This window comes from Ciconia boyciana, chromosome 20 (genome assembly GCF_034638445.1).
Source record: "Ciconia boyciana chromosome 20, ASM3463844v1, whole genome shotgun sequence".
Classification (NCBI taxonomy): domain Eukaryota; kingdom Metazoa; phylum Chordata; class Aves; order Ciconiiformes; family Ciconiidae; genus Ciconia; species Ciconia boyciana.
The window spans coordinates 2,164,775-2,188,383 of NC_132953.1; the positions used below are offsets into that span (position 1 = coordinate 2,164,775).

At 54.2% G+C, this 23,609-nt stretch overlaps 1 protein-coding gene across 12 annotated transcripts; it reads left to right on the forward strand.

Annotated features, from left to right (window-relative positions):
• Positions 1 to 899: 899 nt before the first annotated feature.
• On the forward strand, positions 900 to 23,550 carry ST14 (ST14 transmembrane serine protease matriptase). Of its 12 annotated transcripts, none has more exons than XM_072884397.1 (20): positions 900 to 1,112; positions 1,363 to 1,521; positions 12,418 to 12,577; positions 12,815 to 12,942; positions 13,550 to 13,620; positions 14,073 to 14,233; positions 14,680 to 14,715; positions 15,105 to 15,342; positions 15,507 to 15,646; positions 16,091 to 16,188; positions 16,762 to 16,871; positions 17,848 to 17,978; positions 18,271 to 18,375; positions 19,372 to 19,479; positions 19,926 to 20,039; positions 20,162 to 20,290; positions 20,693 to 20,879; positions 21,082 to 21,356; positions 21,642 to 21,778; positions 22,298 to 23,550. In XM_072884397.1, the coding sequence occupies exons 3-20, from the start codon at positions 12,421 to 12,423 to the stop codon at positions 22,457 to 22,459; spliced, it is 2,487 nt and encodes an 828-aa protein (XP_072740498.1). In that variant the 5' UTR covers positions 900 to 1,112; positions 1,363 to 1,521; positions 12,418 to 12,420; the 3' UTR covers positions 22,460 to 23,550. The 12 variants fall into 12 exon arrangements, 11 of the variants coding, with proteins under 11 accessions (XP_072740498.1, XP_072740497.1, XP_072740499.1 ...); XR_012045871.1 differs by lacking the exons at positions 900 to 1,112; positions 1,363 to 1,521 and adding an exon at positions 3,810 to 3,915 and having other exon boundaries at positions 22,298 to 22,602; positions 23,422 to 23,550; XM_072884401.1 differs by lacking the exons at positions 900 to 1,112; positions 1,363 to 1,521 and adding exons at positions 8,280 to 8,396; positions 8,588 to 8,723.
• Positions 23,551 to 23,609: the final 59 nt, after the last annotated feature.

Genomic DNA, 23,609 nt, shown 5'->3' on the forward strand with positions numbered 1-23,609 from the left:
AGCTTACATCCTATGGTGTGTTTCCTAGGGCTTTGGATTCCCTTTGGAGTTCCACGACTGGTCAGGTGGCTGGCACTGTTGGCAACAGAGGCACAAGAAGTGGTCCCCCTTAATTTTGAAAGCGTGTCTCAGAGCTGTCTGGGAAGTGTTGGAGGGCTGAGGGTTAGCTTTCTCATTGCCACCTTGTTGCACGCTGTCACATCCTTTGCTCGCTGCTCATGCCCATACCTTCCACAGGATGGAGCTGGCCACTAGTGCCCTTTGTTCTGCCCAGATTTCATGCTCTCAGGAGGGCAAAGCTACTTGTGATCCCTGCCAAAGTCACGTTTTGGAAGCAGGACTCTCACTCCAGAGCTCTTGAGAGAAGCATTTGAGATCAAAGGGTAAGTTCCCATCCAAATTACACAGTAATCCTTGAACAGCTTTCTGAAGAGTAGCACCACCGCTCAGCTCTGCCTCAGAGCAGCATGTGGCCAATTGAGGGCAACTCACTGCACTTTTACAGGTCCCATTCTCCAAAGTCAGTAATTATTCGCCTTGCATTACAGATGGAGAGGCTGAATCATACCAAGACAACTTGCCTCAGGCCCGAGAGCAGGAAGAGCTGTCCCTGTGCAGATTGTCAGTGGAGTGGTAGGTACCCAGCCTTCACCTTTGCTCCCTGGGGATTGCCAGTTCAGCTGGAAACCACAGAGCTTGTGGGTGACGTTTTCCTCTCCTCCCACTGAATCAGCCTTTTATTTACTCTTTGGAATGCAAAGTAACAGGACACCCTTTGAGTTTTATCTTTCTCCCAATCTTTTGTATCGCTGTGGAAGTTGCCAAACCGGATTGCATGTTTTAGCTGCAGACAGAGATGGGGTGGTTTCGGGGCTGTCTGGCAGGAATCTGGGTGGGAGGGCACTGAAATTGGAATTTAGGAGTCACACTGTGAGCAGAATCCTTGGGACACACTGCAGAGAGGAAAACCCTTTGTCACTGACTGTTTGAATCCAGCCCTTCACTGGTGTGGCAGCGTGGATGGACGGTGCTCCTTTGTGGAGCTAGAATTACCGGGAGCTGCCTCCACCAGAAGACTTTTCCCCGGCAGGCAGCCTGCCTTCATTCCTTAAGTAAGCAGCTACGTTTTCCCTTCTTTCACCTGGATGGCATTCCCAGGGCTGGGAGCTGATGCGGAATTATCCTGCCTGTTCAGACAGCGTTTGCTGCTCCTGCAGCTGATCCCTGTCTCCTCTGGGACTCTCCTGGGGGTCGAGCTCATGGCGGTCTAGCTCTTGCAACTCGCATACAGTGCTGACAAAGACGGACTTGGTTCTCAGATTTCAGCGGTGCCTAAAGCAAGTGCTCTCCTTCTTCCTAAAGGCGTGTTAAACCTCGGCTTGCTGCTCTCATAATGCTGTTGTGGCCACACTGATATGAAGAGACAACGTTAGGAGGAGGAGGTGACAGCTTTTATTGAATGAACTGATCTAAGTGGGAAGAAACAGAGGCTTTGTTGCTGACTGCTGTCATTGCACGTGGGTAAGCGGCTTGAGCTTTATGTTTCGGTTACATCTTTCTTCATAGTGACTTGGCTGGGCTCGGCATCCTTCAGACAGACTAGAGAGACACGTGGAAGTGTCTTACCGCAAAAGCATGTGGCAGGCTGCTTATTGGGAATTGCTGCTTTGATGTTTTGGGACTGTACAGTGCCCAGAAAGAGGGGGTCCTCATCTACTGTCGTGACTTAGCAACACAGCCACAAAATAAATTGCTGCTTCAGCAGCAAAGAAATGGGAATCCTATCATTTAGGGCTGTAAACCAGCTGCCTCCCAGCTAAATAATATTTTATAGTTAGCACGTGTATTGCTTTCTTTTTTCCCCCACGGTGATTGCATCTCCTTGTTCAAAGAGCCAGTTGGGCTAATGAATTAGTTTGTGAAACGCCAGTGGCTTGAATGACAGGAAGCACTGGGGATTCGCAGCTCTGTGTGAAACCAAGAGTTGTGGATCTTTGCAAGGGACGCTGCAGGCCTCAAAGCGTGAGTCTGCATCTCGCCCTCCGTAGCCGCATCCCATGGCACGGGTGTTTGCCCGGCACTTGCCTGCAGGAGATCAGTTGATATGCTGAAGAGGAGAAATTTGCAGAAACAGTGGTTCAGCTCGGACTAGCTGCTTTGTACCTGAAATATGCTGTTTCACGGGGGTATTAAGTCAGGCTGGAGCACCCGCAGTCAGCCAGGTAGGGAGTGGTTGTAAAAGCAGAGCGCTGGGCAAGGGTTGGGCATCAGTGGGAGAGCTGAGAGAAGCTCCTGACATCAGCCAGCCGGGTGTTTTCAGCAGGCTGACTAACAAAGCCACCTTTTGAAGGGGAATACCTTAAATCCAGAGATACTTCCTGCTGTGCGGTGCTCGGCGAGTGAGTGGGATTCTGGTAGCTGAGGGATGAGGGAGCAAGGAAGGCGGTGGCAGAAGTGTTTCTGTAAGAGCACAGAAGTTACGTTGTATTTTTCACCTAAAGAGAAAACAGCAGGATCAGAGACCTGACACTGTCTCTTTTTCCCCTAGAGAAACACCTGCAAAAGGGACGCAAAACTTGCGCTCTGCAGGAGACATTTTAGAGCAAGGGGAAACAAAGGAAGCCCAGCAAGCATCTGCCTGTGGCATGTGAATCAGAGGGCAACTCCTGTTACACCAGAACCAGCTTTCTGGGAAATTGAAATGTTCAGATGTGGAAAAAAATCCGTTTCAGGGCTGGATGCAATTGGTGTAAAGAGGTTCGGATCAGCAGCGGGATGGCCAGCCTTCAGATAGATTGACGGGCATATCACATGTTGGTACAGACTATCGCATGTCAGACAGAGAAGGGAAGTTCCTTTCCGAGAACGGTGATGTTGGTCCATCTATCTTTTATCTTGACTTACTCTTGAATGTGAGAAACATAAATATTGGACTGTGGGGGTGAGTCATCTTTCCAAGAAGGAATAAGACTGTGTCAGGAATGCAGGTTTCAGTGTTAAAAGCCCTCTTTCGAAGCTGCCTTAGAGCATTCTCAAAACCCAGGGCTTTGCTGCTCGTCCCTCCTTTTCTTTTCTGGGGGCACCGTTTAATATTAGACCACAGAGTCCGTGGGAGCTGTTGCTGGTATGTGAGCAACACTCCGAGTGCCCAACTTGGATACATGCGCTGTTTCTGCTGGACTGCTTCATTGCTTGTCATTTTGCATCTGGTCTCCTCTGTTTGGTAAGAGATGGCTCATTCCTAAAGTGCACTAGCCTAGCTGAGAGCAGATTTCAGGCTGGGATAAAGGGAATATTTTCTTTGGCAGCCCCTGAGTGTACCAAACGTTTTTGGGAAGAGCGGGCTTGTCCCTGGGGCAGAAGTGGCTGTGCGTGCTGGAGAGTGCCCTCTTTGCAGCGGGGCTTCATAGCATGCTAGTTGTTGTCACCCGAGAAGGGATAAGACCTTGGGTACGTAAAGCTTTGCCCTAGAAGCTGTTGTGTACATGAGTGCTAGCAAGCCCTCCCGCTGGCTGCGGGGCGGCTCGTGTTGGTAAAAGACAGATTTTTCTGGTTGTGTTTACTAAAGCAAAGCACATGGCAAAAGGGTCTCCTCGGATGATGCAGAGCTTTTGGGCATGGCTTTTTGGGCACGACGTTTTCCTTAGTTCCCCCCCAGACGCCTGTGAAACGGGAGAGGTGGGAGCTGCAGCCGGACATGGGAGCATCAGGGGACCCAGGGGGTGTTTCCAGCTTCCCGCACCTGCCAGGAGCGCGGAGAGGAGGGGCTGGGCACTGTGCCGAGCCGAGCCGTGCCGTGCCGAGGCAAGGAGTAACCGCGCCATGGCGGCCTGAGCCGGCGCGGCAGCCGCCCTCGCCATGTTGCAGGGCCCCACGGCCGACGGTGCCGGCATGAGGTACAGCACCCAACTGCAGGTGAGAGCAGCACCCGGTGCCGGGGGGGGCGGCGGGGCTCTCCCAAAAGCAGTCAGCCTTTCGCCGAGCTGCCTCGTCCTCCGCTCGCACGGGTTCTTTGAGCCTCATGGCTCAGGACCAACCAGGGCGGCTCCGGATCTCTCGGGAAGCGAGGGAAATTCCCACTCCCACTCCGCCGTCAGGTAAGGTAAGGAGAACCCATTTGGGGAATGCTGCCGAGCCCAGCGGAGCAGGAAAAGAAAAACCAGCTTTCGGACAGTGGAAATCCCCACCTGTCGCGACGCAGCGGTCCGCACCGGCATTAGACCGCCTCGATGTCAGCGCTAACATCGCTCCGACGGTTTTGATTTTGGCTGAAGCTAGGCGCTGGGGATGTGAGTAAAGATAAACTACGCGGAGGTGAACTGTTTGCAGTGCGTGGGTCCGGGTTGTTTAGCAACAGATCTAACTAAACCTGTTCAAGCCGTCAGAAGGTCTGACTTTAACTGAGGGCTTTGGGGCTTCGTTAATTAACTGATGCGTTATCAGTGTGCTTTGAAACTCGAGTGAGCTTAAGCCGTGGTCTTGGCTTTTCCTGTAGGTCGTCCTAGCCGAGGGTCAGGCAGGGACTGGTGTTTTTGGGTTGCACCTCCAGAGCTTGTTCTGTGCCACAGAGCTGTTTCAAAACCGTGCTTTTCGGTTAAAGCACGACAGCAGCGCTTGCCAGCTCACCTGCAGGCTGTCTGGTGTCGGTCTCTGTGGCCTGGCTTTAGCGGTTGTTATCTGGCAGCGGCAAAGGAGCTAGCAGTTTTAGCACTGATCAGAAAGCTGGCCTACAGCACGAAGAAGTTTCCCTTGCCTCCAGCCCCGCGGTCCTGCCTGTGTCAGGGCCACGGTGACTGCCAGGAGCGGGAAGGAGATGCTCTCGCTGATACCGTTCAGCTCGAGCTCCTTGTTCCCTGGCCGGGTCGGGGTGACACTGTTGTGTGCAGCGTGATCTTCCCTGCCCGGCTTGTTCCCTTGGCAAAAGGGAGGTTTGCGCGCTGGTGTGTCTTTATGGCAGGGCTGAGTGCTCGAGCCAGTCCCCTCGCACCAGGGCAGCAGCGTGCCAGGTCCTTTCCCCTGGTTCTGGATCAGTTTTTCCCCTGCATCGGTTCAAGAGGAGCTGATCTGATCCAGGAGGACTTCCCCAAAGACGGTACCTGCCTTCCTGGCAGTAAACAGCCCGAGGAGTTTGTCCCTTGTGGACCGACTGTCGTTGGACTTGGCTCCCTATAAATATGATGGCAGAGCAAACGTGAGTTGTTTTGCAATGACCGCGTCTCCTCCTGCGGCGGCGAAGGAGCTGCGACGGTTCTTGGGCACGGGGAGGAGAAGCTACTCCTCTTCCTTGGAAAGGTGCAGAGCTTTTCCCTCGGGTAGTGGCTGGTGGGTGAGCTGCTGCTCAGGCCAGTTTTGCTGCTGTTGGTGCCAAAGACAAACGGGTATAAGGAAAGGACAATGAGAAAAAGGCTGAGGCCGATCGAGAGCGCGCCAGACCTTTGCTCAGCAAACAAAAGATCACTTTGTAAAACCATTGAGGGAGCAGCGAGAGCATTTTTGAGGGCCTGGCTGCAGGGATGGTATCGGACCAAAGGTTCTCGCCTTGCCCAGGGTAGAATATGCCATTTCCATCCAAAGGCCGCCGGGTCTAGCCTTGCAAATAACGCACTGCAACATCCAGGCGATAGGCTGGGGCGGAGGAGGGAGCAGCTAATAGAGATGGGTTTGCCAGACAAAGGCTTTGCCCAGTCGGAGATGCTGGTGTTTCCGCTGCTATTGGCTCCAAACATTCAAATGTCACGGGCCAGATTCGCCTCAAAACTATGAGAGTCGGTCAAGAGCGTGGGCGAAATGTAATGATGAGCGTGGAGCGTTTCATCGAGGTCTGGAGCACAGCTGTTTTTGTTAGGCTGCTGGAGGGCGTTTTTGTTGCTCAGACAGTACTTTCTGTACCAGGAAAGATGTAAGAGTGTTTTGAATAAGCTATTTGCATCTGTGGCATGTTTCTTTTCTGGTCTTGGGACATAAGTGTGTTGCAGGGAGGAATTTCATGGCTCGTAGCTACATGGATCAGGCCTGTCAGGTAGCTTTATTTCCCACTTCTCCCCAAGAATTGCTAAGTCTTACGGGTAAAAGTCTCTGCTACAACAGACACACAATTAGAAGCGTGGACGCTTTTTTTTGAGCTGCTGTGTTGCATGACACAGCTGCACTGATAAGCCTATTGCAGGGCAGCAAGCCAAGCCTGTGCTGTCCTGAGCAAACATTAACTTTAGTTCCTTCTGTAATAAACCTAAAGGAATTTGGTTTCTTGTATGACTCAGGACGGTCACGAGACGACTGACTGCTGTAGACGATTGAGCTCGAAATTGGTGTGTGAAATAGGTGTGTGTGACTTGTATCTCTCACTATTGCACTTGCCCTCTGTGCCTGGAAGGTAGACAGTCTGGAGGACTCTGTGTTCTTTATTTCCTGCTCCATATTCCCTCATTAGTTCTGATGTCATCATTTTATAGTGTCATTGCCCTTAATAAGGAACTGAAGACGAAAAACAATACGCTGGTAAAGTTTCTTCAGTGCTTTACTGCCCATGTTGGGGCAACACAGCACAAATATGCCGTAGGGAAACTAGGCTCTGATGCGTGCTGTTTCCATGTATTTCTTATCAAGAATAAGAAGAGAAGTGGGAAGATGATTCTTCTCGGATCTCTTCCTGGAGGAGCGTCGGGGTTTGCAGCAAGAGTCAGTGCAGGAGTTGATCTCAAGAGTTGTGTAGCTGTACTTGAGCTACTTGGGTGAAGCGAGCTGTGTGCTGTGCACACCATGTGTCAGCAGCTTTTAGATCTTTGGGGTTTTTTCGTATGGGAAACGGGCTGCTTCCCCTTATGCCACCACCACAAAGCTGGTGTTAGCTTTCGGTATGATCTGGGAAACCTCAGGTTTTGAAAATGTGACTTTCTTTGCTCTTTCTGCACTGCACAAGCCCGCCCTGTTGATTTCAAAGGCTGGGGTGTCCCAAGCTCTGAGCCCGGCTCGCTGGCCGTGTCCTGAGCTGGTTGATGAGTCGATAGGTTTCGTTCTTCTCATTTTTCATGTGATGTTTGGTTTAGTTTTTATTGAACACCACCTGAGGCAGGTGTGGCTGGAAAAGGAGAGGTGGGAATTGCCCCTTGGATACACAGGCTGGGATCTGCAGGGTGTAATTACCCGGCAAGAGTCTAACCGCATAGTCCGATGACTCTGCTTCATCTGAGACCTCCCCAGGCCACCTCAAAGTTTGTATTTTATGGGTTCCTTTTCTTGGCTGTGTACGTCAGTGCCAGAGAGTGGGTCTTTTGCAGTGAGACTGCCTTGGTTGCACACCTGCTCTTACCTTCTGTGATCTGTAGAGCTTTGGCCCTGAGCAGTCCTGGGGCAGACCACCTGAGGCTGGGACGTCAAGGGAAGGGAAGCAGCTGAATCTCATAGCTGCCTTGTGCTGGACAAACAAATGAACCAGCGGTTATAAGGCACAGGCGAAACTAATGGCCAGGAGCCCAGTCCTTTTGTGGGTCAGGGTCCAGCGAACCAGACGTAGACACTGAGTGAGAGATGGAGCACCTATTTCGGAGGAGAGGGGAGCAGTGAGGCCCTTTGGTGCCCGGGACACATCAAGCTGTCTTGCTGGAACCGTCGAACAAGCCAGAAATCAGCCTCTATGGGAGATGCTGATCCCAGATGGACCCCCGCTTTGTACACATCCCAGAAATCTTCTTGCCAGCGAGCCATACTCTGTGGCACGTCCTAGCCTTTCTGTGATCCCCCTTTGCAGGAGGATATCTCTGCTTTCCGGTAAATATCTCCAGTCTAGAGTCAACTGTGGCAGTTCCCACCATCCCCGTGTGCCTGCTGAATTTCCTGCTGACAGACTTAGTCACTTCTGCATCTGGTTTGTCCAGTCTGGCAGAGTACGGTTGCTGTCTAAAAATATATCGTGCGGCTGGCTTACAGAGGAGGAGTGGGAAGGTTTGCTTACGCACAGGACTTCTCTCTGAGCTCTCTGCACGGAGGAGTTGCGTGCATGAGACCTCCAAGAGCTATATAAATCCATGAGGACTATGTATATAAGTCCTCGTGGAGTCTCTACGGCAGGGGAAATGGAAGCGTGGAAGAAACGGGGCAACGTCTTTCAGACCCTTTCACTTGATTGGCGTGCGGCTTTCCTGCAGCAGCCACGCCAGCCGGGCTGACGCTGTGACCAGAAACCTCCGATCCTGCGGTGGGGAGCCCCGTGGTGACGGTGAGGGCTGAGCGAGGAGGAGCAAGAGGAAGTAACTGAACGTGTGACTAAGGCGGAGAGAGTATCAGGGAAGGTTTTCTGTTAATAATGTTTATTGGAGTAGTTTCCTCGAGAAGGGCAAGAGAGTCAGACCTTGAGTCACTTTGCGCTAGAGACTGTTTCTCGGGGAATCATGGACAAGGTGAGAGCAGGACGTGCTTTCAGGTCCTCTCTGGTTTACATCTGCTGTTGCGATGGACTGTTCAGTACACGCGAGGGAAACGTGCAGCGACCGTTAGCTGAAGGAGATTAAAATTGTAGTCGACTTTCTCTTGATTTAACTGTGATTTTTCGAGCCTGTCTTGCTTTTGATTCCATCTGGTTTCTGCCTAGCTTAGAGGATGGTGACCAGCACCGCAGAGGAGGTGTTTTTCCCCGACGGGCAGGAGTGGCGGCAGCGAAGGGGATGTGCAGCACGGAGTGAGCGGAGCAGAGGCTGAGCCGTGCTGGTTGGGCACAGATAAGTCTGGTACTGAGGTCAAATGGGTGCTTTTCGTGCTGAGTGTGGGCAGGGAAGATTCAGCCTCTTACTCAGAGGTCAGGACACGGGGACTCGTCTGAAACCTTTCCGGCACGACCTGATTCAGCATTCCTGTAGTGCTTGGGGGATGCTTCAGATCCTTTGCCTTCTATTGAGAAGAGAGTTTGCAGGAATTACTGTTGCTTACCCAGGCGACAGCTCTCCAAAGGAGCTTCATGCAAGTGTCAGAGTTGGCTGGGGAATATAATGATGTACATAAGGTATGAGGATGGGAGAGGACGAGATCTGGAATACAAAACAGAGGGCAGGGAGGGAAGCCTCTCAGGACCCAGTCTCATATCTGCCTCTAATCACTGGGTAACTTCTGGCGAGTAAGAGTGTCAGTGGCTGCTTATGCACCTTGTACAGGAGTAATAACAAAAATAACCTCCCTAGGAGTCCCCACGCTCCTTTAATTTCTCTTGGTGCTGTGGGTGGCACTGCCGTCTCAGCTTTGGAGCAAGAACAAACTGACAAAGGTGTGCTGCAACCTCTCGCAGGTTTAGGATCTTCCATCCTTTTTTTCCCCAAGAAGAGCAGAGAAATTGTCTAAAGATCAGATGGTGAGTTTTCTTGCCTAACTTCCTTTGGTCACGCTGCAGCCGCAGGAGCAATGCATGTGTTTGTATGTGTTGGAGGGGGAAGGGAGCTGTGTTTTCCTTCTGATTTAATCACACTGATTAGTCGCTCCCATCTAAGAGTTTTATCTCTGCAAAGACACAACCTTTAGCTCGAAGAGGATGTTAAAATGCATCAGCCGCAGTCTTGTGCAGTCTGGCCTCGCACGGCAGTATCTCCTGCTTGCAGCAGAGCCCCGTTTTTTTCTGGCAGTTTGGTGAAGCTGAATCTTGGGAATTTTGCAGAGGGCTGAAGGTACCTTCAGCCGAAGGGTATGCTATTTGAAAATAGGGTTTTCTTTGCTCTCCCTGGGAAACGCTATTTGCTCTCCAGAGGAGACCCCATTTCGTGGTGCCGTTTCGCTGCTGCTACCCCCCTGTAACGTTACGCCTCTCGTGCCAGAAGCGTGCGATCCCTCTTTCAGGGAAGAAATGCCATCTAGCTGAATTCAGCCTGCCAGGGGAGTGTGTTATTAAGGCCAAGGTTTAACAGTTTGTGCCCAAAAATTGTTTCTCGGAACACATAGAGACTCTGTCTTGCCGCTGCGAGCTGGGGGCAGGTGGTTTTTCCTTGCTGACCCCAGGAAGCCTGGGAAAGCTGCTGCTGTGTGAACAGATATATCATTTAAACCCCTGAGGTTGTTTTCTTGCTGCAGGCTCCTGCAGATGTTAGAAGAGAATTAAATACTTTTCTTTCTGCTAACAGCAGCGACGTATTGGAAGTCCTGGGAAGGCTTGGCACTGCAAGCAGCCCCACGGTGGGAGAGGGGAGATGCTTGCGAGATTTGTGGCCGGTTTCTTCCCTTTACCGGGTTTGGGGGGGATTTCTTGCATGATTTGGAAACTGGTGGGAGCCAGATGGCTTTTTCAAAGACCGTGCGTCAAACTCCAGGCAATCTTGACTTTGACTGCGGAGTTTCTTGATTTAGGATTGAAGCTTTATTTTGCGTGTCTTCTGTTTTGAAGTTTCCTTGGGTTACGTTTTCAAGTTTTTCCTGTATGGTCACGGAAGCCAAACAGGAATCAGGGCATCCCCCGTGGGATTTTCCTCTGTGGCCCTGCTTGGTCTTTTGTTTCTTCTGGCGGTGGCTGGCTGCTGGCGATAGAAACAGCCTGGCACCTCAGAGATGGTGTGCTTCACGTTGCTTTCTTTCTGGCCAGCCTTAGGCAGTAAATCTCACAAATGAACGAAGGCTTCCTTTCCCATGCTGTAGTGGAGAGCTGTCAAATGATAAACTCAGATTATTCTGAGAGCAGATGGTGCGAAAACTGGTAGGTTGCTCTGGTCTCGGTGGCCTTCTAGTGTTTGCAGAGGATTAAACTTCCAGAGTCCTTTACAAAAATGTAGGGTAAGGTGCCTGCCATGTCCCTTTCTTTTGTAAAGGGCCTCAGGCGAATACCGCAGGGAGGTGAGGTGTGGAGGGTGGGAGGAGAAGACAGAGATTGGGTGAAGAAAAGGGCAAAAGGAGTGTGGGAACTGGGCGTCCCTGCAAAGTGAGTCTTGGGAAAGATAAGAGGGTGAAGCCATCGCACCTAAGGGACGTGCAGTGAGGACGGCTCACCGCCTGGGTCTGCACCAGAGCGCAGGGGGCTCAGAGGTCCCTCTGTCCACAGGATCCCCTCTGCTGGGTGTTTTTCCTGACTTTTAGGGGCTTATGACATTTGCATCAAATTAGCCCGAGCCGTTAGTGTACGTTTGTGTCAGCCCTGGGCTGAGAGAGGACAGGCAGCATCTCACCCGGCATCATGTTTGTGGGGATGACATTACCCCTGCCGGAGCACAGGAACGCATTTGAATGCAGCGAATTTGTGCCAGTCTTTGCTAGAACTTTGCGTTCTGGTGTCCTCGCTGTCGTCCGCAGCCCCGTGCCGCTGCCCAGGAAGCTGCCGGATGCCCGGTAAGGCTTGGGAGAGGGGAAAATGGGAAGGTGGTGACGGGAAAGGTGAGGCATCCTCGTGGTTTAGGCAGCTTGCAGCAGGCAGAGAGCCCTTCCTACTTGAGGAAGGCACAAGAAGAAAGCAGAAGATGTGGTCTGCTCTCCCAGCACGGGTTAGCCAGCTCTGGGGAGGAGAGGAAGTGCTAGCGTAGTTGGCGTGGATCCAGGTCCCCGACGTCTGCCCGTACCGAGGGTGCTCTGGGCTGCACGGCATCCTCTGAAAACATCTGGGTCTGCAGTTGTTCTCATTTCCCCCCAGGCTGGAGGTGCAGGTAAGCCAAAGGTGCGAGAGAGTGAAACCCTGGGGCACCGAGGGTTTTGCACTGCGACAGAGACCTTCCTCTTCGTCATCCGGCCCAGCGTGGGCGGTGAGAGCAGTGAGAGCTGTGCGGTACAGGTGTCATTCCTCGTTCCTGGGCGGCTGCCTTTGGGACCTGCTCTTCATTAGCCAACACATCTCGTCCTGAGAGTCTGGCCGGTCGTGGGCTGTGAGGATGTCTTGTGTGTTCATCTTAGTTTTTTGGTTTCTTTCTCTTATTTGCACTGAATGGGAAATCTCAAGCAGAAATACAGGAGTGCTGTGTTGGCCTGGGAGACGTACAGAGTGGTGCTAATGTAAAGGGAGGAAGTAGCTCAGTTTCTTCTTTTACAGGAATGCTATTTATAGCATGCTGCACCCCATGAGCTGCAGGTGACACACCTGCCACGTAGTGAGCGCTTCATAGGGGTGAATTTTTGTCTGCAGTTTCATCTGCCGGCAGGCAGAGATCTGGGAGGTTGTGGGTTTGTGACCTACCACGGTCACGGGGCGATGTGTGGACTCACCCCTGAGTTTACTTGAGCTGATGACCTTGTGTTCGGCCCACAAAGGAATTAGGTGTGCGTGGAAAAGCAAAGCAAAAGCCTTCAGGGTTTGTCCTGCCGTGGGGCGGCTGCGGAGCCGCCGGCGCCGAGGCATGCCTCGTGCTCTCGGTGATGGGGAGCTGCTGCGGACGGGTAGCTCTGCTCTAGACTGCTTTGAGGTTGGACCTCTCCAAACCAGCCTTTGGGAACGGCCTTTCCACCGTCCTGTCCTCTCTCCTCTCCTAGGACATGAACAACCTGGAGGAAGGGGTGGAGTTCCTCCCTGCCATGAACTCCAAGAAGATGGAGAAGCGCGGCCCAAAGCGGTGGGTGGTCGTCACCGTCGTGATCGTTGTTTTCCTGCTCGTCTCCCTCGTCACCGGCCTCCTGGTTTGGCACTTCAAATGTGAGTGTGACGTCTGGTGGGTGGCGGCATGTAGGGTGATACCCTGGGAGCATATCCACAGGGAGAAGCTTCGTTACCCGGTGTTGCTCACATGTGCCCTTTCTAGTTCCGGGAAGGCTCCAGGAAGTGGGGCGACACCATTTCCACCCCCCTGCCCTGACTGCCGTCACTGGGGACCTGCTGTGGCATGGTCCCAGCCCTGACTGCCCTTTCTGCCTCTGATCCGTTGCCTTCCAGACAGGAAAGCGGCCGTCCGGAAGCTTTTCAATGGCCACTTACGGGTTCTGAACTGGGACTTCCTTGACGCTTACGAGAACTCCAGCTCGCCGGAGTTCACCGTGCTGGCCAAGAAGGTGAAGAGCACGGTAAGAGGTTTCTTGCGTCCCTCCTCCTGCGAGCAGGACTTTCTCCTCTTGCCCCGTGGCCATGGCGATCCTGCATGTAAGACCGCTTGGAGCTTTCGCGCTCCTCTCGGCTCTCCCCGCTCGCCGTAACGCGCTGGGCTGGGTGCGAGGAGCCGGCCTTTCAGCTGGGTCTTGGCATCACGGCTCCAGCCCAGTGCCACGGCGTCTCCCTGCCTCTGCCACCCAGCGTGCGCCGTAGGAGGCTGCCTGGGCAAACCCCCGGGTCAGTGGAGGAGTCAGGGCTGGGAGCTGAGGCAGGAGCGGTCTCCCCTTCGTGCTGAAGCCGCGGCTGGTCTTGCCTTTCCCCTGAGACTCGGGGATTCGTTATGCTTCCCCCGGGGAAGAGCGGGGCGAGGTCAATCAGAGCAGGCTGCGGTGTGCAGGTCTGGTCACTTCTGGGACTCTCAACTCTCCCTCTTCCTCTCTTTGGCCCCTGCAGATTCCTGCAGCCAGGGATGCCGGGTTCGTGCCCTGATTTTCCATAGCAGGCTTGAAGCTCTCTCTGTCTTTAGCCTTTCCCCCCTCCTCACTTCTAGACATGCTGAACGCTCTTCTTTAAACCTTTCAGGTGGAGGAGATCTACAGGAATCATGCAGATATTGGCCCTTACCACAAAGAGACAGTGATAACTGCGTTCAGGTGAGTGTTAAGTGCTGTCTGAGCCCTGTCTGGGAGTGGAGGAGGGCGATGCTGGGATGTCACGCAGCCGTATACCCTTGTTCCCGGCCTGCTGGGGAGGGAGGCACCTCAGTAGTCACCCTGAGTGACACAGTGAAGGGTGGGCAGCGAAAAGTGACCCGAAAATGCGTATTGTTTTCTGCCAGTCCTCATCACTGTGTGCTGAGGGAGATGTCTTCGGAAAATCTAGGTACGGTGCAGTAGGTGGTGCCTGGCAGCTTTGAAAGGGACTCTGCGGGCTGGCAGGGCCCTTTGCTGGGCGCAGTTTGCTTAACTTGTCATTGAGACTCTCCCTTTCCCATGGCCGTCCTCCAAAAATGGCTCGTCAAGGAGCCTGGACCTTTCTTCTACTGATACCTGAGCCCTCCTGCGTCTGTCCTTGCTCTCACCCCATAATCGCCCTTCCCCTGCAGCGAAGGCAGCGTCATTGCCTACTACTGGTCAGAGTTCCTTGTCCCCAAGTACCGGGAGCAGAGTCTGGACAGGGCGATGGCGGACAAGCAGAGCCTGGTCCAGAGGTGGAACCCCCGCCTGCGAAACCCCATGCTGAAGGTGGAGTCGGTCGTCGCTTTCCGTGAGTCCCTGGGCCTCTGCGTGGGACTGGCGGGGGGACGTTTCACTGGAGGGGTACGCTGCCGGTCGCAGCCCTCCCTTGGGTGCCTTCGGCAGCGGGGACCGCTCTAAGGGTGACTGTAAGGACCCGGCTTTCACAGCACTGCTTTGATGGGCCGTGCAGAGTGGGGGAGGCTGCGCGGACCTGCTCCCCTTCGCTCGAACGCTCTGTGTTCTCCTCTGAGCCCACCTGCAGAGGGGCAGGGATGAACCCTGCCTCCTGCAGAGGAAGAGCTTGATCCTCGGCTCCCCAGAGCCCAGGCAGGAGCAGCCTCCCCCTGGCCAGCTTGCAGGGGGAGACCTCAGAAGCAAGGCCAAATCGATGTGGATCCCAGGGAGCACTTCAGCTTTGCAGCCAGGGACTTTCCACAGCCCAAAGGATGACACTGCCTCTGTTTTCTCTTCCAGCTGCTGACCCCAGCATAGCTTACTCCGCTCGGGACAGTAAGTACAGTTCTCCTTCAGTCTCATAACAGCCTCTGTGCATCCCCAGACCTCTTTGGGGTGGCGATGTCCCTTGCGGGGTGGGGAAGGGCCTGAATAGAGGTGCTCTGCGTGCAAGGCAGACCTCCACGTGCTGCTTGGAGCTGGTTTGGGGTCGGCCAGACTGCGGCGCGGGCCTTGGCGTTGTCTAGCAGCAGTGCGTGGCCCTGGCTGCCCTTCCCCAGTGCCTCGCTTTGTAGATGGAGGTTGATAAGCAAGGGTGCTCCCTGCAAGAGGCATCTGCCCACAGGCAGGGGAGGAATTACAAGTGCTGTTCTCTGCGTCTCGGGGAAAGGCAGGGCAGAACCTCCTCATTTGCCTTGTTAACTCTTCCCTGCTCTCCCGGGCAGATAGCTGTATGTTTGCCCTCCACGCCAAGGAAGGGGAGATCACCAGTTTCACCACACCGGGCTTCCCCAACAGCCCGTACCCCAACAACGCGCTCTGCTACTGGACACTGAGGGCGGACGCCAACTCCATCATCAGCCTGACCTTCAAGACGCTGGAGCTGGAGCAGTGCACAGGTGACAGTGACTACGTCAAGGTGTACAACTCTCTGAGCCCCGTGGAGCCCCACGCTTTGGTCAGGTGAGTGTCCCCATTAGGTTCCTGTATGGCACCGAGTCCTGGCGTGAAGTAGCAGGGCGATACTGAGAAGTTCTGCTGGTAACTGAGCTCCTGTCCCTGCTCAGAGGTGGTCTTGAGGCTCTCTAAGCAGCTGTGTCTAACGGATTTTGTCCTTCACTTCCTAGGCTCTGTGGGAATTATGCCCCTTCCTACAACCTGACCTTCCTGTCCTCCCAGAACGTCATGCTCGTCACGCTGGTTACCAACAAGGAGGGGAGATTCCCTGGCTTTAAGGCTGAGTTCTTCCAGCTCCCGAAGATGAAAGGTGAGCAGAGGCCTTGGCCCAGTTCCCCCCCCCACCTCTCCCTGCCGTGGGCAACTGAAGAGGGAAGTGCAGCTGTGGCTGTGGTCAGTTTGCCGGAGATGTTTCCGGAGCCGGGAGACCTGGAGGCAGGTCACATCTTCGCTCTTGGAGCTTGCCTTGCCCACGGTGCTCTTGGCTGCTGTAATGATGTCCCCTGAGGAGGGCAAAATAAGAATTATGTTGGATTAGACATGCAGATTGATGTATGCAGGAAGCACCTAATTGATCTCCTGGGCTCTCTCCAAGCCTTGGAGCAGAGCTGCTCTCTCCAGAGAATGACTTAACCTTGTTAGAGACTGTTGCATCTGCCTCCCTTCCTGCCCTGGGTGATAGCCAGCTAAGGCTTGGGAAAACCACGTCCCTTTACGTCTCTAACCTGTTTTCATCTTCTTGCTTATCTTCTAGTCTGCAGCGCGACTCTGAAAGGAGAGAGCGGCACCTTCACGACTCCCTATTACCCGGCGCACTACCCCCCAGCCATGGACTGTGTCTGGAACATAGAGGTAAGACGAAGTCCTCTCTTTGCCTTAATTAGTCTGTCAAATGAACGCGGTTGTGCAGGACGCCGTGCAAGCGAGCTCACAGCAGATGCTGCCTGGAGACTGAGAGTCTGACGTGACTGGAGGGAGGCTTTAGGAGCTGCTGCCAAAGGCAGAAGAGGCTGCGAGAGGCCCGAACCCCGCGTGATGCTTATCGTAGCCCCCAATAACTGTAGCTTTACACAAAAAGCATGAGAGCACGTGGGCTTTGGGACGGGCCGGTCACTTGCTGGCAAAACTGGTGGTGGGGGAAACCTTCTGGCCTGGGAGAACAGGCACTGTTGACAGAGGTCTGGCTTCAACCCCCGCTCTGTGGGCTTGTTTGATCCGGGATTCCGGGGTCAACAAGCCAAGCAACTGTCTAAATGACAGCGTGAGCCATAGTGGCTTTTCAGGAAGGTGTTTCTTTTTCTGCTGGACTTCTTTCCTTTTTCTGTTATCTTCTGTCCTCCCCCCAACACCCTTTACCCATGAAACTTATTCCCATTTTCCGTGCTCCAGCAGACAATGTGCCACTGACTCTGCTTCCTTTTGCAGGTTCCCTCTAAAAAGAACGTGAAGGTGCGTTTCAACATGTTCTTCATGCTGGAGCCCGGGATCCCGGTCAGCTCCTGCACCAAGGACTACGTGCAGATCAACAGCACGAGGTAGGTGTCAGGCGCTGTCTGACCCGCGGCGCTGGCCCTTCGAGCGGAGGGGCTGCATTTAGTTACGTGGCACCTTGTCCTTTCCTTAAACTTGCTGTGGGAACAAGTGTGCTGGGGCTTTTTGGGATATGACGAGGCAGGAGGGTGCTTGGGTCTGGCCTGCTCTGGTAGCTCGATGCCCTGTGGCGAGAGGGGAGCGGCACGCTTGGTTCTGGGGATTAGACCCTGGGTTTGTTGCACGCTGCAGCTGAATCCCCCCCAAGTGCCGTGGAACATGGCATCACATGCCTCGCGTGCAGAAAGGCAGAAACATCTGGCGCGGTTTTGCTCGAACGAGCAAATCTCCATTGTTAGGGTAATTGCGTTGTGTTCTGTGATGCGTTTACTGTTACATTTACTGTTTGCTATTACACAACCTAAGGTAAGCTGAGCCAAAAAGACAACTTGGTACTGCGCGGGGGAAGCGAGCAGTGTTGTTTCCTAACATTCTGGGCAAGGGAGCTGACGCTTCCTTGAAGGGAGAGGGTTTCACAGTCGGCATCTGCATCCGTGGCCCTGGCTAGTTCCTGCAGCGGTGCTCGTGTAAGTGATTCCTACCAGCCTGTGGTGGGATGGGATCCTGCGGCTTTACAGGCTGCACAAATCCAGAGACACGGTGGATCTGAGATCAGAGACGTCACTGTGTCGGGCCGGGGTTTGGATGAACTCGCTCCCAGTCGTTTCCACGGTCACAACTTGGTGCTGTTTGCAACTGGCCCAAACCTTCTGCCAACGGCAGCAAAATTCTGCTCCGCCGTGCAGACCTTGAGGTCCAGCAGCTCGTGCTGGAATCAGACCCGCTCTCTGTTCTCCGGCCCCATTAGCTGTCCGGGAGTGTGGAGTGACCCCTTGTGCTGATGGGGAGTTCAGGGATGGAAAAGGGCTGCCCAGTGCTGACCCACGGCACTCCGCTCATCTTTGCTCTCTCTCCCTGCAGGTACTGCGGGGAGCGTTCCCAGTTTGTGGTGGCCAGTACTACCAACAAAATAGAGGTCCGGTTCCACTCAGACCAGTCCTACACCGACACCGGCTTCTCTGCTGAGTACCTGTCCTACGACTCCAGCGATCGTGAGTTGAAATCCTGAGGCCGTGGGGGGAAGAGATTTGCCCGAGGTCTGGAGGCAGTCCCTCCTCTGCACTTAGGCTGCCGTGTAAATCGGGAAGCGCGCTTTTCCGGGGGATGGGAGCATGTCTTATTTTCCCGCCAACCTCCTTGTATTCCTGCTCTGTTCTGAGGAAAAGGTGTTTTTAATGCTGGGTGCTGTAAGCAGGCAGAGGGAACGTTGTGTGCTTGGGGAAGGGATGCAGAGGGGATGGCTGGAAGGCTCACGTGTCATTTTATCCCTTTCTCCCCTCTCAGCCTGCCCTGGCAAGTTTACCTGCAACACTGGCCGCTGCATTGACAGAAGCATGCGCTGCGACGGGTGGCTGGACTGCGTAGACGGCAGCGACGAGAGATCCTGCAGTAAGTCTGTCCTTTGTTTCTTTTTGCCTTGTCACGGGAAGGGCCGCACCGCCCTGGGCTTGTTCTGGGTAACTGAGCCTTAGTGCTCAGGCTTTGCAGATCAGCTGCCGGTCTCCCTGCTCGCCTCGCTCGCTGGCACCAGCGCTGCCTCGTTCCTCCAGGCTGGAGTGAGAGGCACTCGGTGTGGGGATCAAGTTGGGACCCTTTCCCAGCATAGGAGCTGTGGGTTCCCGCTAATCTAGCCCTCTCCCCGTGGGATCTCCCTGCCTTTCCGGTCCCTCCCAGCTGGAAATGTGGTTTTCTCTTTAATCCTTAAGGCTGTTGTGGGTTTGGCTGAGCCTGGCTGGTGTAAAGGGATGTATTTTGTTACCGAACCGGGCAGGTATCGCGGAGCACATCTGGAAAACCTGTGTGATACATGGCAGTTGTTTCTTTGTGCGGCCAGTTTTCCTCTCGCATTAGCAGAGCTATCTCGTAGATAATGTTATTGTCCAGGGTCTGCAATTAATTAGAGAGGACGGGATCCCCTGCTTTGGGATCTCATTTGCAGGTAAGGGGCTGTATGAGGAAGAGCGTGCTGCCGGCCTGGCTGCCAGCACCGTGATCCGGCTACCTCGGGTGCTTTCCCACTGGTTGTAGCAAACACTTTCCTTGAGTTGTTGCCTCTGGCTGTCCTGCTGCTCCTAGGCTGGTGTAACGTGAGCTTCAGCCTTAACTGCCGAAGACGTTACCGCACTCCAGATAGTTTTGTTCTCCGGAGCAGTGGAAATACCGTGCTGTAGCCTAAGTGCGTTATGTATTTACGTACGCCTGCGTGGCCCCAAGCTGTCGTGCTGTTTTCTGGTGCGCTTGTTCCCACGTGCTTGCAGCCCCGCTGGGAGAGCTGCCCAGGTTTTTCCCGTGATGCTGCGGTAGACGCGATGGCGAACGGGTCGCTGGTGACTCCGCAGGTGCCTTTGCAGGTCTCTCCCCTGATTTCTCGCTCTCCCTTTTCAGCCTGTACCGACCAGCAGTTCAGGTGCCAGAACGGCTGGTGCAAGCCCAAGTTCTGGGTCTGCGACAACGTGAACGACTGCGGCGACAACAGCGACGAGCTGCAGTGCAGTAAGTAACTCGCCCCGCGGGCAGAAAGGGCTGAGGGCTCGAGCGAGGCGAGGGAGGCTCACGGTGCGGAGGAAGGCAAGGGCCATGCTGGAAACGAGCAGGCAGGAAACCCAAAACGCCAGCCTGCCGCAGAGCACGGCGAGGCCTCGCCTGGTGCAGCGTCCTCGAGCCCGCACAGGAGCCCCGAGTGAGAGCTCAGAGGAGAGAAACGAGCATGAGCAGGGGCGTAGGAAACATGGGCTTTTGGGAAATAAAGGGCTGCATAAATCAGCGGTGGTGTGCAGTTTAGAGGAGTAAAGACTGGGGACGCAGGAAATAGGCGTTTGCATGTGGTAGCTGCAGAGGCTTTACTTGTCTCGGGGGGGAAGGGAGACGGACACGGCCGTGTGGCGGAGGTACGGTGGGATTTGTGCCCTGCCGTCTCTTAGGAGCTGCTCTTTCCCCAGGCTGCGCAGCTGACAGCTTCAAGTGCAACAACGGGAAGTGCATCCCCAACGCACAGAAGTGTGACGGCAAGGACGACTGCGGGGACGGGAGCGACGAGGGCAGCTGCAGCAGCGGTGAGGATGGGCTGCGGAGGGGGGGCAATATCCTGGGGACGGGCAGAAGAGGCGAAGGGCCCCTGAACCGTGCGACCTCCCCAGAACTGGGGCTAACCCTTCTCCCTTCGTCCTGCCTACAGTGGTCCATGCAACAGTCCCCTGCAAGGAATACACGTACAAGTGCCGCAGCGGGCACTGCATCAGCAAGCAGAACCCGGAGTGCGACGGGGAGCAGGACTGCGAAGACAATTCTGACGAGGACAACTGCAGTGAGTGCCCTGGGGAAGGGGGGACACGAGTTTCTGGGCTGGGCCTCTTAGAGAAACACCTAAGTGTGGTGGAGAAAGCACCTAGGCTTTTCTGTGTCATAGCTTGATCTGAAAATAGCCAAGCTGTGTTCTTTAGCAGCGTGCGGAGTGTCGGTGTCGTTCAAGATGTTTAGAGAGGGCTTACACGGATAATGCGGGGGTTTGTCTGCACGTTTACTGACTTGGCCAGGAAACGTTTTAGCAAATTTAGCGTGTGTGCTCCCGTGCTGATGGCATCAGCCGTCCCTGACGTGGGTAACGGGGCACCTGCGCTGTGGGAGATATCCCAGGGGAAGGAAGGGGAGGTGCTGAATGGGAACAGGAGTGACCAAGCGTCCCTTCTCCTTCCCCACCCCACCCCAGACTGCGGGATCCGCTCCTACACGAAGCAGTCGCGGATCGTCGGCGGGCAGAACTCGGACGTGGGAGAATGGCCGTGGCAGGTCAGCCTCCACGTCAAGGGCCAGGGCCACATCTGCGGGGCCTCGCTGATCTCGGCGAGCTGGCTGGTGTCGGCGGCGCATTGCTTCCTGCAGCTGCAGGGCATCAGGTAGGTGGGAGCCGGACCGGGGACCGCCTGCTGTAGGCAGGACACCCCGACGGTTGCACTTCCCTTTTCAGGCGTTTTGCCCGAATAGGAAAAAAAACAGTTTTGACAGGCGCTTTCTAGGAAACTGTGTAAGGTAGCGAGCTAGCACGTCTGTGAGACGAGGCCTCGCCCTGCCCTGCCCTATGTTTTGGGACTTGTGCAGGTACTCGGACCCCAGCCTGTGGACAGCCTACCTGGGCCTGACCAACCAAGGCAACCGCAACGGTGCCACCGTGCAAACACGGAAAATCAAGCGCATCATCTCCCACCCCTACTTCAACGACTACACCTACGACTACGACATCGCCGTGATGGAGCTGCAGACCCCCGTCACCTTCTCCTCGGTCGTCCAGCCCATCTGCCTGCCCGATGCCACCCACAGCTTCCCCGTGGGCAAGGACCTGTGGGTGACTGGATGGGGAGCGACCGTGGAAGGAGGTGAGCGCTGGCGTTGCCTTTTTTTTTGCACTTGGCTTTAGGGAAGAGGGGGGCTGGCTGGACACAATTTAAATGTATTAGCTTGCCTCGAGACTGGAATCAAGCGAGATTCCCTTGGGAGCGCACAAAGGTAATGCCTCCGTCCTGCTGGAAAAACGATATTAGGAAAAAGCGGGTTGTTGCAACGGGGATTGAGTCGGTCGTTCAGAGCCCGAACGAAGCGCGCAGGGGAGAGAAACGCTGCTTAAAAATGCTTTGACTTACGCTGCCCCTCTGTCCTCGCAGGCAGCGGAGCCTCCATCTTGCAGAAAGCAGAAATCCGGCTCATCAACCAGACGGTGTGCAACAAGCTGCTGACGGACCAGCTAACGCCGCGCATGATGTGCGTGGGGATCCTGACGGGCGGCGTGGACGCCTGCCAGGTAGGCCAGCGGTGCGGCAGCACTCGGGTTTATTGCTGTGAGGAGGAGCCTTAGTTGGGAAGACAGGCTGCTTGCTCAGCCCTTTTTATTCTGGCACTTCCACTCATATTCCCGCACTTAATAATACACAACAAATCTACGTGGATCCTCCATGAATTGGAAGGGGCATGAGCAGCAAATGGTGTCGACGCATGACTTGGTCTCAAAACCATCTCACCAGGGAGGAGAACGGTGTGCCCCCACTCCCATTTGTTAGCAAGAAAGACAGGCCCCTTGTCTAGCTCTTTTCTTCTGGGACTCTTAGTGCCATCCTTAAGTATTGGTTTGAGAGGTATGTACAGTTTTTTCTGGATTCAGGGAATGGCCAAGAAATGGTACCGACAGCTGACTGAGTCTCAGAAACAATGATTTGGCCTTTGACTGGAGTCAGAGTTTTTGTGGTTTACTCTGTTTATCACTTTGCATTAGGACCACATGCTGGGTTGGTGCTTATGCTGCTGTTTGTTTGGCTCTGTGCAGGGCGACTCTGGAGGGCCACTGGTCAGCGTGGAGTCCAGCAATCGGATGTTCCTGGCCGGTGTAGTGAGCTGGGGCGACGGCTGCGCGCAGAGAAACAAGCCTGGAGTCTACAGCCGGCTCACCAGCCTGCGAGAGTGGATCAAACAGCAGACGGGGCTTTAGGGACACGCTCCTCCCTGCGTGGACGTGGACACGGACACCTCTTGTACACCGCTGGCTGGAGACACGTGGTATTGTCATTTCCTCCCAGCCTCTACTGTGAACTTCAACCCTCCCTCTACCTCGCCGCGAGTGCCTGGGACTCGGTGGGTGTACCGAACAGCTACGCTGGTGGGTTAGTTCAGCCCTTAGGCTTCCCACATCTCAACTTAGGGAAGTTTCCCTTACTCCAAACATTGATTTCTTTATGGGTAAGTGAGCGCAGCTCCCCTCAACAACTAGAAGGAACAGTCATTCAAGATTTATATAAAAAAAATTAAACTTAATAAAAAAAATTAAACAAAAAGACAAACACTTGGTGTGTTTAGAGGCAAGTTTTATTGGGACAGGTTCAAAAACAAGCTTTCAGAATCCAGTCTATCTCCTTCGTTTGTTTTCAAACTGCCATCCGCACCCCTTTTTCTGGTCTTCAGTCATGTGGGGGGGGGAGAAGAAGTTCTTACCATGGTGTCCCTTCCCTCATGGTGTCCCACACTGTGGTCTCCTCTGTCTGACTTCGCTTCTGGTCACACCAAGTCCAGGGCTGAAAGAGAAAAGTTTGGCTGAAACATGTTGTCACTCACCCCAAGGGAAACAGTGAACAGATGTACAGATGGTCGTCCGCCTCAGCGAGCTGGGCTGAGGGGCGTTACCACAGTCTGCCTTAACACTACGCTGTGGTTGAGCTGACACATCTTCTTCCGAGCTCCAGCTGCATGAAGTTGCGCTACACTTGGTGGCTTCCCCTTCTGCACCATGACGAGCAGAAGGGCTTCACTGAATGCGTTCCTGGAGCTTGTCCCCTGCCACGACAACGGGGGTTAGCTGTGCCAGACACCCATCTTAAACCCTTCTTACTTTTGTAAAGAAAAATGCAACAAATGTGACTTGTGAATGTGCTGATTTGATTTCTTTTTTCCATGTAGCCTGTTCCTTGCCCTGAGAAGAGCACACTCCAATTGAATTGAGGTAGCCCCCTCCTTGCCTGTAAATACATTGTTTTGTAAAACCGTGTGAAGTGGAGATGCTCAAATAAACTGGGATATTTTCTAAGACTCTGGCTGCGTGGTTCTTCATGAGCTTTTGTGCAAGCGTTCCTGACCTGACAAACCCA